The sequence below is a fragment of the Patiria miniata genome, unplaced genomic scaffold (genome assembly GCF_015706575.1).
Source record: "Patiria miniata isolate m_02_andy unplaced genomic scaffold, ASM1570657v1 HiC_scaffold_22, whole genome shotgun sequence".
Taxonomy (NCBI): Eukaryota; Metazoa; Echinodermata; class Asteroidea; order Valvatida; family Asterinidae; genus Patiria; species Patiria miniata.
This window is the reverse complement of record NW_024037061.1, coordinates 8,010,158-8,025,155: the sequence shown is the minus strand read 5'-3', so window position 1 is coordinate 8,025,155 and position 14,998 is coordinate 8,010,158. Positions and strand designations below refer to the sequence as shown.

General features: G+C 41.4%; 1 protein-coding gene across 6 annotated transcripts in view; it reads right to left on the bottom strand.

Moving 5' to 3' along the window:
* Positions 1–14,998, bottom strand: part of LOC119730974 (nuclear receptor corepressor 1-like) — an 81,044-nt gene that overhangs the window by 13,310 nt on the left and 52,736 nt on the right. For all 6 annotated transcript variants that reach the window (XM_038204050.1, XM_038204053.1, XM_038204054.1 and 3 more), the window contains 5 exons: positions 12,532–12,647; positions 10,691–10,822; positions 9,799–9,852; positions 3,174–3,319; positions 619–1,606 (listed from right to left, as the gene is read on the bottom strand). In XM_038204050.1, the coding sequence (XP_038059978.1) occupies positions 619–1,606; positions 3,174–3,319; positions 9,799–9,852; positions 10,691–10,822; positions 12,532–12,647 (1,436 nt within the window). The remainder of the gene's footprint in view (positions 1–618; positions 1,607–3,173; positions 3,320–9,798; positions 9,853–10,690; positions 10,823–12,531; positions 12,648–14,998) is intronic.

Sequence of the window (14,998 nt, the reverse complement as noted above, 5' to 3'; positions counted from 1 at the left end):
CCATCATGCACGCAATCGCATAATTGTGCAAAGCAACTGTGCCGTAAAGGATGATCTGAACAATAGCTAGCACAATGCTTTCACCATTGAAGGGGGCCTTCGTGATAGAGTTGTTAGCGTGCTCGGCATGGTCTATACTGGTTTTTAGATTTTTTATCTAAGACTATAAAAAATTATGAAACTTAAAAAAAATCCTGTGTATAAAGATAGTGTTACATGAAATCAATTGAAGAACCTCCTTACCAGGGTTTGTCAACTGACCCATCTTTAACACGTTAAGGACGGGTTATAATGGGGACATTCCTCCACACATAGAGCAAGTGGCCCGCATGACTGCACAGCCTTTGTGTGGTAGCGGGACTGCACAAAAGCAGCAGCTGTGGAACTACCCACTAGACGTGTGCCACGGCATACCACAGCTGGCAACTGCATTCCAATGAGGATTAGCGGCCGCGGCCATGACCGCTTCCCGTGCGCAGTGGGTTAATGTGTGTTGGGCTATCATGAGGTGATGTGTCTTGTATATTTACCAAATTTCTTATAAACTGCATTATGGTGAGAATTTCTCCAGAAATTTGAATACTTGAAATTCATTGAGAAGATAAAGTCAACACCTACCAAGATGCCTGTCAATGGCTGAGTCAATCAAATCCTTGATGTTATTGACCTTGCCTTCCATTCCGAGATACTCGGCCAGGGTCTGGTTAGGCTTCCCCGAGCTGGTGGCATCCCCAGGGGCCTCCACCCTAGATTGCCTACGTTCCTGTAGGGCCTGAGCTGGCGGCTGGGATGGAGGTTGCGATGAGGAGGAGAGTTCTCCTAATCGCTCTCTGCTGGTTGGAAGCTGGTGGAGTGAGCGGATGTATCGCTTCTCGTCGCTTGAGGAGACTTTGTCGCCTCCCTGTCCTTGACTCTCCAGGGCTCTGCGAGTCAGTGGCATCATTGAGGAGTTGGTCGGTTCTTGGATAACCACGGCTTCCACATCTTCGTCTGCACTGCAGGTAGCGCTGGAGTCGTCATCATCACGCGGGCGCGACGAAGTGAGGGTCGGTCCCGGGGGGAGTTCGGCATGGGTTGACGGCATCTCTGATGTCAGAGATGACCTGTCGGGTTGAGAGGATGGACCAGGAGGTTGCTGCGATTCTGATGTCGGCTTCTTAGCAGCGTCAGCGTCTACCATCTGCTGCTGTTTTGGTTGTTGTTCGGGGTTTGCAACCTCGCGTCTGGCCCCCTCTTGTTGTTCGCTTGCCCTACCACCACCCTTGTCGTTTCCCGACTGGTTTTTGTCATGCCCTGTGTCCGGTAAACTCCCCTTGTTGTCCCCACCGGCGCTACTCGGAGCCATCCCAGGCCCTCCACTAGGAGCTCCCACCTCCATTGGCTCAGCTGCTCCAAGACCCACCTCTCCTCCGCCTCCTTTCTTAGGCTTTCTGGGCAAGCCATCTCCTTCGTTCTCGCTGGCGCTGTCAGTGTCTGAGCTCCCCAGGTCATTGTCAGCATCGTTGTCTTCGTCGCTGAACATCATGGAATCATCATCGTCATCCGACATGGCCGTCAGCGTAGAAACGGTGCTTTCTGTGGTGGAGATGCGGTGTTCCCTTTCCGCCTAAAGAATAAAGAGTATGATTTCACACTGCAATATGTTCAAGTTCTACAAATAACTTTGAGTCACCCTTTCAATTTAAAATTGCCTCCTTTGTTGCTTTTTTTGGTTAAACCTTTAAATGACTAATTAAGAAAAGAGAGTTGGTTTTTAAAAGTATCAGAACTAACAACTCCAGGTTTCTGATAGTATGCTCCAACTGTCGCCAGGAAACGAAATGAAATAATGTTCAACTCAATATTATGATCGGAGAAATCACTTCACATGGTGTATCTTCAAATTTCTCCTATATTCTATTCTTCACCGTACACAACCTAAACTTTCAATTGTGTGATTAACACCTGCAGTGCTTCCGAAAAGAAACAAAATGTACAAAGCTACCATAACGTTGGCAACATCTGTAAAAGTGGGACCGACTGTTTGCCACCAACCTTGGTGAAGACTGGCCACAAAGGCAAACTGTCTTCCTGAGTTGTCGCCTTCATATGTTTTCCAAATTTGCCGACACGCACAATTAATGTAATGTTCCCATCATTGCTGAAATTTCCCATTTTTCTACATCTGCAGTTCGTCCATATATTGCTGGAAAACTTTCGCTTCGAGTCACAATTGATTTTTTCGAGGATTTTAAAAGTTTTTTCTTAAAAGTTGAACAAAGAAATTGACTGGAGCACGGTGTGAATCTGAAAGCGGTTCCCCAATTCGTCAATATCTTTGTTCAAGGGCACTAGTCAGAAGCCATAAACCTGTGTATGCCAGGTAGACAGAGATCACGCCCAAAGTCACGATGCAGACCAGGAAAATAGCAAACAGGGATCTCTCAGAGAGGATACGGCTTTGTATTACAAATTCGCAAATGAACCACAAAGGAAAACTGACTAGGTGAACTGCAACATTTTTTGAAAAGTTGAGCACTAAAGCGGGGTTTGAACCTGTGACCTCCGAAACTGTTTTGGAGCTTTACCAACAAGTGACACTTGTTCGTTTGGCACATAGAGCGCCGCCATTTCGACAACAGTTTATCTACATTACAGGGTGGATAAAAAAACCGCAACCTAGATATTATTATAAATTGGAACAGAAGTAGGGCACACGTGAATCAAAGGGAGATATCTTTTGTTAGGGTTGAATCTCCTCTTTAAAATAACCCCTGATCATGTCATTACATTCACCGTTGACTGAGCAGTGACCAATTTTTGAAAGGGTCTATCAAGAGAATTTTCAATTTTTGGTTTTTGTTGTGTCAATTGTCACAGAGTGAAAGGCTATGGTTGCCAATCAAGGCAGGTGGGGGGAAAAAGAGATTTCACAATGAAAAGTGGCGCAAGCCTTTAAATAGACTCTTTCATAAAATTGGTCACTGCTCAGTCAACCGTGAATGTAATGACATGACCAGGGTGTCATTTTAAAGAGGAGATTCAACCCTAATAGAAGATATCTCCCTTTGATTCACATGTGCCCTACTTTTGTTCCAATTAGCAATAATATTTCGGTTTCGGTTTTTTTATCCACCCTGCATAGTTCCATTAGGAGGTTGTATGTTTGCAGGGCCTTGCTACCATCAGCATACCTTGGCTTTCCTGTTGTGCTCCTCCAGGATCTGCTCCAGGTTGAATTTCCTCTTGTAGTTGAAGTAGAAGTTCTTGCACTGAGCTTCTGTCTTGGTACCGACGGATTTGGAGATGGAGGCCCAGTCTCGGCCATGTTTCAGCAAACCTTCACAGAACAGAAAACAGTGGACGAGTCAATGTGTGACAGAAACAACAAAACTTAAGTAAAGGTCTACTGTCTGATGAACTGAACATGGGCTTGTCCGAATGTTACTTTATGAGTTGATGCTGTTTAGTTAATGTGCAGTCATGTAAATGATCCATTTAATGTATGATCAGAGTTCCATAACAATATGTCTTATTCTTATTATATTTTTTGGGTTATTTCACATGGAATGACTCGGAAGGCTCCTAATGAAGTTCATAATGTAGGGGGTTAAGTAAAGAAGGACAGGTAAATATACAGGGATTGAGGTATACAATGTAACAACAAACCAGCTTACGATTCCCTTCTACATTACAATCTCTCATATTCATTAAACCAAATTCCTTTTTTTTTTCAAATTCATCTACCAACGTCCATATGTTTCACTCTTTTTTTAACCTTCATCCACGACTCAAAGTGTTCGGCCACCAGATCCTCAAATTGCCTGCAACTCGATATGATTGCCTCCCTTATAGCACAACATGGCGGTGTTATAGAGTCCGCGTCCTCCGGTTAAAAATATACTCATTGGTCAATCACTGATCCAGCATCTCAAGATGAGACTGCGACTAAAAAGTGAATTCACAAAATGTGGGCAGGTTTTGTAACATCAGCAATCTAAGTTTGTAGAGTTAACAATTGCAAGCGTGATTCTAGAACAAATGTACATACATTTTCGTACCTCATCGAAAATGACCTTCTTGTGTACAAAGATATCATAACACACATGAGAAATTTCAAGTTTGGAATATTCATCGCTTCAATGAAAAGTCACGTTTATTCATGTTCTTTCTTTTCTTTTCATTGGGGAGTTGTGGTCCAATGGTAACGGTGTTTGACTCGTGTGCCGTGGTACATGGGTTTCGAATCCTGACGGGGAACATGGTCCTTGTGCTCTTGAGCAAGGCACTTTACCATTATTGCTTCATCCTTCGGATGGGACGTAAAGCCACAGGTCCCGTGTGTTGTGTAATGCACGTTAAATAACTCAGCAACACTTATCGCTAAGAGAAGGGGTTTGCCCCGGTGTTTCTGGCAGTGGCTGCAACATACGCCGCAGCACCTTGTACATCCTTATAAAGGTGCTACATAATGGGTCTCATATTTCTCATCAATTTCATTTACCTGTCTTTAAAAATAGACCTAATTACCAGCGCCTTGAGTACCTAATTGTTGGTAGATATGTGCGTTATATAAGACTCCGGTACTATTATGATTTCCTAAGATCACATGCCTCTATGAGCTGGGTGCACAATTTGCCTCACTCTCTGGAATGAAAAATGTGAACCATGATCACTTGCAATCTGATGCCATTTCCAAGTGAATACTAGAATTCTTAAATCTGCCTTCCCGGTTTGTTTTAATCATTTCACTTGAACAAACATTTTTGCAGGGTTATTCCATCAAATAAGATCATCATTACAATACAGAGTAAACAGTAAGATATTTTTGTACAGGGACACTGACCTGACACTGAAGGACAAGAGAAGTTATATGGAGAACCCCGAAACAATCTTGCTTGTTTTCATGTTCGTTTACATTTTCATTTTCTTGTTAAAATAGTAAAATTTTTACGAATGAAACGGAAATCAAAACCCTAAGAAAACATTTCACATATTCCAATGTCAATGGTGAAACTCTGTTGTTTGATTTTGTTACAGTGCAGTGAAAACAATGAAAACAAAAGTCACATTTTAGTAGCTCAGGTAATTAAAACAAGTTTCTTGTCCTGATGTTTTGGGAAAAAAAGGAGAGGCTGCCCTTCCACTCAAGATGGTACATTTTCTAAGATGGCGGATGGATTCCTCCATTTTCTCAACTCTTTTGCTAATAACTTCTGTGTCACAAGGAGACGTCAGCCTTTCTACAAGCTTTTAAACTTGAAAATACATAGCTACAATTTCGCTGAAAAAATATACCAAGACAAAATGTATGATTTCAAAAGAAAGAAAGGGGTGGGTGGGGAAAAGGAAGCAGGTGGGGACAAGAAACAGGTTCATTTTGTTACTTGGTCTTACAGAAACAAGGGAAGGACAAATTAGAAGGAAACGTGAAGAAGCTTTTAGTTTCAACTTCAGATTTCTCAAGGTCTTACAATCCCTGTTAGTATAAAACTGGAGTGATCTTGTGATAGGGCAGACCACTCTTTGTTGCACCTGAGCACAATGTTAGACATGGAAATCAATGCTACAATGAACATGAACTATGGGTGATGGCTACCAAAACGGCTCCTCTTCATCGATAGGGAGGGCCCTGATTGACTATACCGAGAGTTTTCATCAATTTGAACAAATACTGTACCTCAGCATTGATATCATTGCACCACTTGGCCTTTTCTTGAACTTCGTCTTTCTCTTCACAGTCCTTCGAGTGAAGTCCATGCGTACAATCATCAACACCTACTTATCCAATCTGGCTGTGGCTGACTCGCTCTACCTTATGACTGACTTTATAGTTGCACTGTGTTCACCTTCAGAGTACATGTCAGAGTGCAACTTCTCACTAGCCAAAAAAGCATTAAAAGTTCTGCGGTACACGTTCCTAGCAGCTTCCAATTTCTTTGTGGTTACCATAGCAGCTGAGAGATTCTCTGCAGTGCGCAATCCTCTGACATTTAAAGAAAAGGCCTCTAAATCTCGAGCAGTAAAGATATCAGCAGGAATCTGGGTGCCTACAATTATTGTTGGTGTGATTCTAGCATTCTTACCAGAGAGTGTTTTGCGTGATGTCCTCTTTTGGATTAATTTCCCTATCAACATTGTCTGTTTAATAGTCGCTCTTGTTTTGTACATCTATGTACTGGTGAAAGTGTGCAAGCAATCAGCCCTGTTGCCAAACCGTCCCAAGCCAGCAGGCAAGGTCCTCTGTATGGTTACAACCAATACTGCTGTTTTCTTCATTCTGAACTCACTGGCCATTGCAGGTTCAAGTATAGTAATCAAGTTAATGGATTATTCTTTGCCTGCCCAGGCTGTTGCGTTTCTAGAACTTGGGAAAAAAAGTCATATTGTGGTTCTATGTATGGAAATCTTGCGACTCATCAATAGCTCAATCAATCCCCTAGTCTACAGTGCCACAAATGCTGACTATCGTACAGCTGTAGTTGAGGCTTTCTCATTCTTGAAACTGTGCAGTCGTTGCTGCCCAAGACGGAATCCCAGCCGACCATCGCAGCCAGGGAAGCAGATTGAGCTTCGCGTGATCCCACAGGCAGAAAATGACCAAGAGCACCGTGCTGCCAGGCCAAGCAGCAGCAAGCCACCAAGCCAAGGGCATGCACAACACACAGAGAGTCAGCAGTCACTGGACAGCTGTCAAGATCAATGTTCCAGGCAAAGCAGCAGTAAGGCATCCATGCACAGTCAGCAGCATGTTCAAGTGCATGTTGAGGTACATGCAGAACCAGCGGGGACCCCAGCGCTTGCAAGTTCTCATCAGGAACAATGCTCTAGTCTGACTGACTACAAGCCATCCATGCAAGGGGAACAGTGTGTACATCCAGAACCAGCAGAGAGCCAGCAGTCACTTGCAAGTACTCAGGAACAATGTCCTGGGCTGACTGGCACCGAGCCATCAGCACAAGGGCAGCAGTACGCACATCAAGAGTCAATTGTTTGAAAGGTGTCAAGAACAATGTTCTCTGGTAACTGATGAGTGCAAGCCATCTATGCAAGGGGAACCGAGTGGAAACTGACTGATGGACACGAACAGTGTTAAAGCTGCAACCTGACAGTCTGAAAACCTGTTTATACATGTACATGTAGATCACGCAAATGGGAGTGCCAAGTAAATTTGATTTTAAGAAACTAAAACAAAAAAAATTGCTATGGAAAGGAATGGTGAGAAATAATAATTTAGTGATAGCATGTGCGTACTTGTAGTCGATGGGATGAAAGATTAACCCTAACAGAACTCAACCCATCAAACCCCAACGGCATGTTTTGTTGGAATCTGTCAGGATGGGTACAGTTTCCCTAAACTGACAGGGGCTGGCACACCTCCAAAATCAAAGTCAGAAATATGCGTGTGCAGTTTGCCATATGGAGTTGGAATTTGCCAGGATGGGAATGGTTCCTAGTAAATCAAGCTAGGGAGTTAGGGTTAAAAAGAACACTCAATGACAATTAGACAACAGAATTTGATAACAGAAATGAGGTTTTGGTTTGTCCTTATCAATGAGTGAGTATTATACTGTTTACATACACAGTGCATACTGTGATTACCTTTTTTTGGTGAGAAAACCAGCAAAGGTAATTACATGTGTCCATGTAACCCTTCCATTGTAAATATCTACTTAACAATAACTTGTCGTAATTCCAGTCACACATACATGTACATTGTAAATTTTCTGCTCAAAAGTTGCATCAAATTATGTATACGCTTGGATCACCATACCACCTGTGCAAGTCTGAAAATAATGTTGTACAAACCGGTCCGAAACCAAAATTGACCCGACCCAAAACCGAATTCGGGTCAGGTCGGGGCGGTTTTTCCATCATTTCAGTTGGGTCAGATCGGTTTTGGTTTTGCATTTGGATTCGGGTTGGGTCAATTAAGTTAACCCTCTTTGTGTAAAACCCGAAATAAACCAAAGTAAAACGGAAAAAAACCCCACAAAAAACCCAAAACACAAAACAATGCTTGACCTGTTTAAAGTTTTGTGTTCATAGAAGCTGAAAAACCAAGAAATATAGGCTGTTCTTTTAGTTTGGTTGTCTGACCCTACTTCAGACCGAACGGAGTAATTTATACATGTTGGAGAGTTGTCAGTTCAGGGAAACAGACTAGCTGGCTTGCACCTGTTCAAAGTTGTGTACCTGATTGCAAACAAAATGTGGACTAACTAAATTTGGTAAATTGGGGGCAGTATTTGAAAAAAAAAGTCTTTTTTTTTCCAATGATGGTTAGCCGACTACTGTTGGAAGTTGATACAAAAATTCCACTTTTGTGCGAAGTTTTTTATGTGATGTAAATACAAATGATTACTGTTCACTAAAGTATTGCTAGTAAGTAGACTAAAAATGCATATTTCTTAAGACGCTTCATAAGATGGACTTTCTGTACATAAATTAGCATACTTTTAATTACAAAATGCCACACAAGTGACTGATCAAAATGTCACACACGTCTGAAATAATGTTGTACAAAACCGACCTCAAACCGAAACTGACCCAACCTGACACTGACTTTGGGTCGGGTCGGGTCGATTTCGCCATCATTTCAGTTTGGTCGGGTCGGTTTCAGTTTTGCGTTTGGATATTCGGGTTGGGTCAATTCAGTTAAGCATTTTTGTGAAATATGCTGTTCTTGTAGTCTGGTTGTCTGACCCTAATTCAGACCAAATGGAGTAATTTTTAGACGTTGGGGGGTTGTCAGGTCAAGGAACCAGACTAGCTGGCTTGCACCTGTTCACAGATGCGTTACCGATTGCAAACAAAATGTGGATGAACTAAACTGGAGGTAGTATTTGAAAAAAGTCAGTTCTTTTCCAATGATGATTAGCCGTCCATCATTGGATATTGATACAAAAATCCACTTTTCTTGAAAATGGCAGCACACAAGGTGCCATGATTTCACAGGATGCTTGAGACTATTATTCACTTACATGTACAGTCAAGTAAGGTATTTCATAATATTTAGTAGTTGTTTTTTTTATGTTTACAAATGTTGCATTTAACTAAAACAAAAGGTATATAGAGGATTTCAAAGTTCTCAAAAAACCACCTAAACAATTTTTAGCTGATCTTTTATTTACAACATGATTTTAGAGAATCAGTCAAAAAATTTTGTTCTGGTACATTATCAGTAAGGTATTTTACAGCCATCTTATTATCTCATAATCGATGTATGTACTTCACCAGGACAATTAAATTTGTCTTATTTATTTTATTTTATTTTATTTCAGCCACATCCAACAGCGCAAGCGCCAATAACAGGATGGATAAATTGAGAGAAGACAATGAGAAGAAGTTACAGTTTTAGAAGTGGGAGGAAAAGCCCAGAAGAATATTCTGGGGAAACCCACGGAATCAGGCAGGGACTGAAAACCCAATCCACATATTGGCCCAGGCGGGATTCGAACCCCGGTCACAGCGGTGGAAGGCGAGGAAAGTACCGCTACCCCAACCTGACTCCCCTTAGCACTTTACGGGCCCATTTTCATGGCTCTGCTAAACACACAATTCTGCACTTACAATCACCAATCTGTGCTAACCACGCTAGCAGAAAAAGTCTGTGCTAACCATGTAAGCACAGAAACCTTAGTTATGGGATGTATGCAAGTGCAGAAGCCAAACATCCTCGCTATCCCATGAAATACGCTTACCATAAGCACCAAATTTTCCGCCACTTAAAGCAGAATTTTTTTGCTAACGGTAAGCAGGTTTGATAGTTATGGGTACTGCTGGAATTGAAATCAAATGAAATGAGTTTGAGCAAACCTTCTTTGGCGATCTCCATCTCCTCTTCAGTCCATCTTGAAGTTTCATTGATTACTGCAACAGAAACAAACAAAAAGAACCTCCATTTTTTAATCGGCACAGTGGATGAAATGTGTAACTATATGCCCTGTGTAAAATGAAAATATTATCATTCATAAATATAATAAAAAATAATAATAATAACAATAACGGCAATTTATATCAATCACCAATCTGAGTTGCATTGTTTACTGGGCTGGCTTTCCAACATTACTGGGATGCTCCAAAGCTCGTTTTTGTATTTCGCAAAGCGCTCCCTTTAGTGACGAGAAGTCTTGTTGGCGTGGGGAGTCAGGTTGGCGTAGCGGTACTTTCCTTGCCTTCGACAGCTGTGACCTAGGTTCGAATTCTGCCTGGGCCAATATGTGGATTGGGTTTTCAGTCCCTACCTGAGTCCGTGGGTTTTCCTCTAACTACTCTTCTGGGGTTTTCCTCCCACCTCTAAAACTGTCATTTCTTCTCATTGTCTCCTCTCTACAGGTTTCATCAGGCTTGCGAGCCACAGTGCCTATAGGGCACTTTTGAGTAATCATGGTTGATGGTTTATTACCAGAAATAATTAGAAATCATAAACAAAATGACCAGTAACATTTGCACAGGTTGTGTGTTTTTTCAAACAATCTTTTCAGGATGTGCAAATTTTGTGGCAATTGTATGCTAAGTTACTAAATTGGGCCTTAACAATGCGTAAGACTGATAAGCAGTGAATTATTCCCAAAATAATTAAATTTCCAAAATTCCATGTGGAATATTTTCAACTTAACAATTACTTGGAAGTCAATAGGTGATGTAGCACAGACAAGAAAAATGTCCATGGGAATCTTTTTTTACTTCAGAAATTGAAAGTTTATACCTGGTTCTTGTCCATCCGGTGGTGGCGTGGTCCCAGTGCCTTCTAGCTCTGTCCCGTCCGTGCCTAGCTTCCTAGCGATACGATTGAAGCACGCTGCACAACACTTGTTGGTGATCTGGTCCACTGGTAGGCCTGGTGTAAAAATATCAACCATACAGTCAATTGACCCATCGCCATTTGCAAATTAGCCATGCCCCTTTAGTAGACAATCCTATGGAACTTTTGTACGTTGAGTAATGTTTGTCTCAGATTTTGCGTGTACCATGTCCATTTGTATATCATGTAATTGGACAATATTTCACAAGCTGCGTTGACACATTTCTACCACGATAGTTTAATAATCAATTAACCCTTCCAGTGGGGAGTCAATATTCAGAGCAATAGGTACCTCCCTTCAAAACCCTGCAGGTCAGTTTCAGGTGAAGGGATATGAAGTGTTCAAGTAACTGTGTCACAGAGAGAGAGTCACTACATTAAAAAAACACATTGGAGAACAGTGTAGCATGACCAAATCTGCCGGCTTGCCCTGAGCTTAACCACACAAAAGAATTGTGCAGGGATTTGAAGTGTTATCCATACTCCACAGAATGTTACGTCAAAGGAATTTGAACTGTGGGTGCTAACTCTACGGGCAAATGAGGTTTTGCAACCCTTGAAGGGTTGTGAAGTGCAGAAGACTAGGAAGGTCAAAGGAGTACATGTACTTTTAAGAGATTATGTCCATTTGGGCTAAAAAAACCTTATACTACCAAATGATTTTAGTTGGAAAGATCGTTAAAAAGCAGAATACGAACGTTTACACAACTATACCTTAAAAATTTGCTGTTTTCTTGTCATTACCGCATGAAGGAATTTTGAGGTACCAAACTTTGATCCTTGACAATCGAGCTGTTGGAGAACTAGTTGTCTCCAATCATACGTTTCTCTTTTCAACATGTTCTTCAAACATGTGTGTGCTAGAACTGTTATGTGTATAATTCTGACGTTTGTATGGAACCTGAAATCTCACAGTGAATCTCACAGGGAACTAAAAACATTTTATGCGGTGCCAGTTTTTTGTTGAGAGTCTCGGGCTCAAAGTTGATGCTTGAAATACGCAAAAACGGGCCAAAAACTGCTGCTGCAAGTAAACAGCGTTTTCCAACATTTTCTCCGTGAACATAATAAATACCACAACAAAAGAAAGTCCACACTCGTTAGAGGGGTCATAATGTTGAATCTGATCGTCTTATGATGATGATGTCATGTCATTTATATAGACCTTTGGGGAATTTTGTAAGCTATATTTTGATACCCCGTTTGCTACCAAAGACTGTAAATTGTCCAAGATTGACAACGGTTTATGAAAAATTACGCAGTTGGAAAAGTTGCAAATTCAAAAGATTAATGTGAGGAGAAATTGCTAAGCATAACCACACATGCCCGTAATTGGTCCTCGGGTCATTCGAATAGCCCGCGGGCTCCCATGCATACAAGCACTATGCGATCCATATTCCCTGGGATTTGTTTCGGTAGTGCGATATTGTCATGTCACAAATTTCCACACGCGTAACCAAAAATCAAAATGTGGCTAACAACATTCCCCCACGGTCTACCTAAATGACGTTATCATATGAAGATCAGATTTCAAAAATTATGACCCCTCCAATGAAAGTGGACTTCCTTTTTTTTGCGGTGTTTACATTAGGTATATTTCCTGTGACCCAGACATTCCAAGTAAGGTCAATAAACCTAACTGACTTTTTTGATATAGTCTGGCTGAAATTCCACCCTTTTACTGGCAGATGGAAATATTTGAGCAATCAAAAACTATTTAAACGAAAGAGTCACCAATATCCTACCTAGCTCCTCAGAGATGCCTTTCTTCTGGTCATGGGGTAGCTCCGCCCACTTGGCTGGCAAACTCTTGAGACGTCTCACTCGCCTCCGGGGAGTCTTGCAGAATGGCATTGGACATCTAAAAAAAAAAGTGGATAATATTTTATTATGATAAGACACTGATATTCATATAGTGTCATAACCCTAATAATCCTTGGAATTCTTAAATTTTGATAAGATTTTCCCCACACCCTAGAGAGTTAGGGGTAACCAGTTCGCGCCGGGATTATTTTGAGATTGAATGGATTGTGGGATTGTTTTTCAGAACCTCGATGCCAGATGGGTTCAGGCAGTCATCTGCGGGTACACACCCTGACATTTATGGCCTCGCTCGCTGCGAGAGGGTTGCTGACAGATATTTCCAGCCTTGCTTGTTGCGTGTTTATCCGTCATCCGTTCCAAATGCCGCATAACTTTTGCATAATCATATGACGTGAACTAATTTAATGAGCACCAAGGTACGGTACCGTACACGTACCTTTTTGATAATATGTGGGCGACAAGAAGCTCCTGCAGTCTCTTAAAACCTGTGTCCTTAAGCAAGACACTTTGTCATGACTTTCTCTTCGCCAGCAGGGTTACATGAGTACCCGTAAGGACATTCTTTTTTTGGCTGTAGGTCCTAAAATGTGAGCATTGTGCTGCATTCTCCAAGGGATCTGAGGTGTTCTTAGGAATGTTTAGAGGCCTGACAAACGGGGGTAATAATGATGCAACATCTCTCGCACCAGTAATTGGCACATGACAAAGAAAAGAAATAAGAAAATCATTCAAGATAGAGAGGATGACCAAAATATAGAAGTTTGTTTAACATTTTATAGACAATTCCGGCGGCAGCCATTTTCTGCGGTGGAACCAGGCTCACGTGAGTCACGCTCAGGTAGTACACATACATGTACACCCCGGGCTCCTTCGACCAATAGGAACACCAAAATGGGTGTGCGCCTAGTCTTTAAGAATACGTGCAGTATGCCCGTGAGTTTGACACCACCACAGTAATTCTGGTCGCCGGATTCCACTACAGGGAAAACTTGAATTTAGTGGGGCAGTACAGGGTGAGTAAAAAAACCCCGAAACCCAAATGTCGGGACCATTGTTTTAGTGAAGTTCTGCATGTAGCACTTTCAAAACCTAGGATAGATGAAAGCCCAATTTATAAGCTTTATTTTAGTACAAAAATCATTCCAATCACTCATGTACTTAAGGTGTGTGTTCTTTCAGCAAAATAAAAACAATTCACACACATCCTTATGTGATCTGTTTTTCGTTTTGCTGAAAGAACACTAAACTTTTTTGTGATCCATGGAGAGAACCTTAAAACGGCAGTTGTGTTTAAACTCTGTAACTTGAAAAGTACATAAGTGATTTTAATGATTGTTATACTAAAAGAAAGCTCATGAATTGGGCTTTCTAACCTAGGTTTTGAAAGTGCTACATGTAGAACTTCACTAAAACAATGGTCCTGACATTTGGGTTTCGTTTTTTTTTGCTCAACCTGTATAACATTTTCAGCACAGGAGCCAAACCTCTTGTTTGGAACACTACTCTTCACCCCCACAATAAAAAATAGAAGTAAAGCCATCAATCAGCAGTCCAAACTCTTTTGATCATCAATCTTTTTTTCTCGTCTTCATTCCCTGGGGTTTTATCCACATCCCTCCACCCATCCCAGTGGAATACCAGTCTCTTTAGAATGCCGTCACACGTTTTCCCTGAAAATTCAAAACGGCAGCTGACAGACGCCGCCGCGACATATTTAACCCTGTCAGTCTTATTCAATCAACGTGGAAGGCTAAGACCTCTTTAGACATCGACAAAAGACTTATTTTTGCCTCGTTTTAAGAACAGACAGGTGAGTGGCGCTAGGCACCTTGAATTGTTTTGCGAATTGAGAGGGATTATAGGCGACGTTTCAACCTTGGTGTTGATGGACCGTTGGTGATTTTAGACCTTACCTGATGGGGTCATTGACCAATGAAATTTGAGGACAAAAAAGAGAAAATTGTGATTATAAAAAAAAAACTAAAAGGAAAGGAAAGGGTACAGCTTTTCAGTGGAAGCTAGGGAAATTAGATAGAACTTGTAGCCTGACTTTGCAATCTTTGGAATTGGTGATTTGGAGTTTTGGGGTGAAAACATGACTCTGCGCTGAAAGACTGGTAACACCAATATGTTATAATTTAAAGGTAGAGTATATCATTTGTCATTTTTGCATTTTTTGTCTCGTTTGAAGCAACAAAAGTGCTCAAAATCTAAAGACTAACCTGATGAAGTTTTAGCTCAGTGAATGCTGTATATTCCGAGAAAACACTATTCTACACTAGGATCTCGATTTCAAATTAAAAGTTGCCAAGTCATATTTGGAATTGCGCCTGAAACCAGCCTCCAGAACACGTTCTCATTCAGCCGATTGCAGCTACGCAGCGTCAC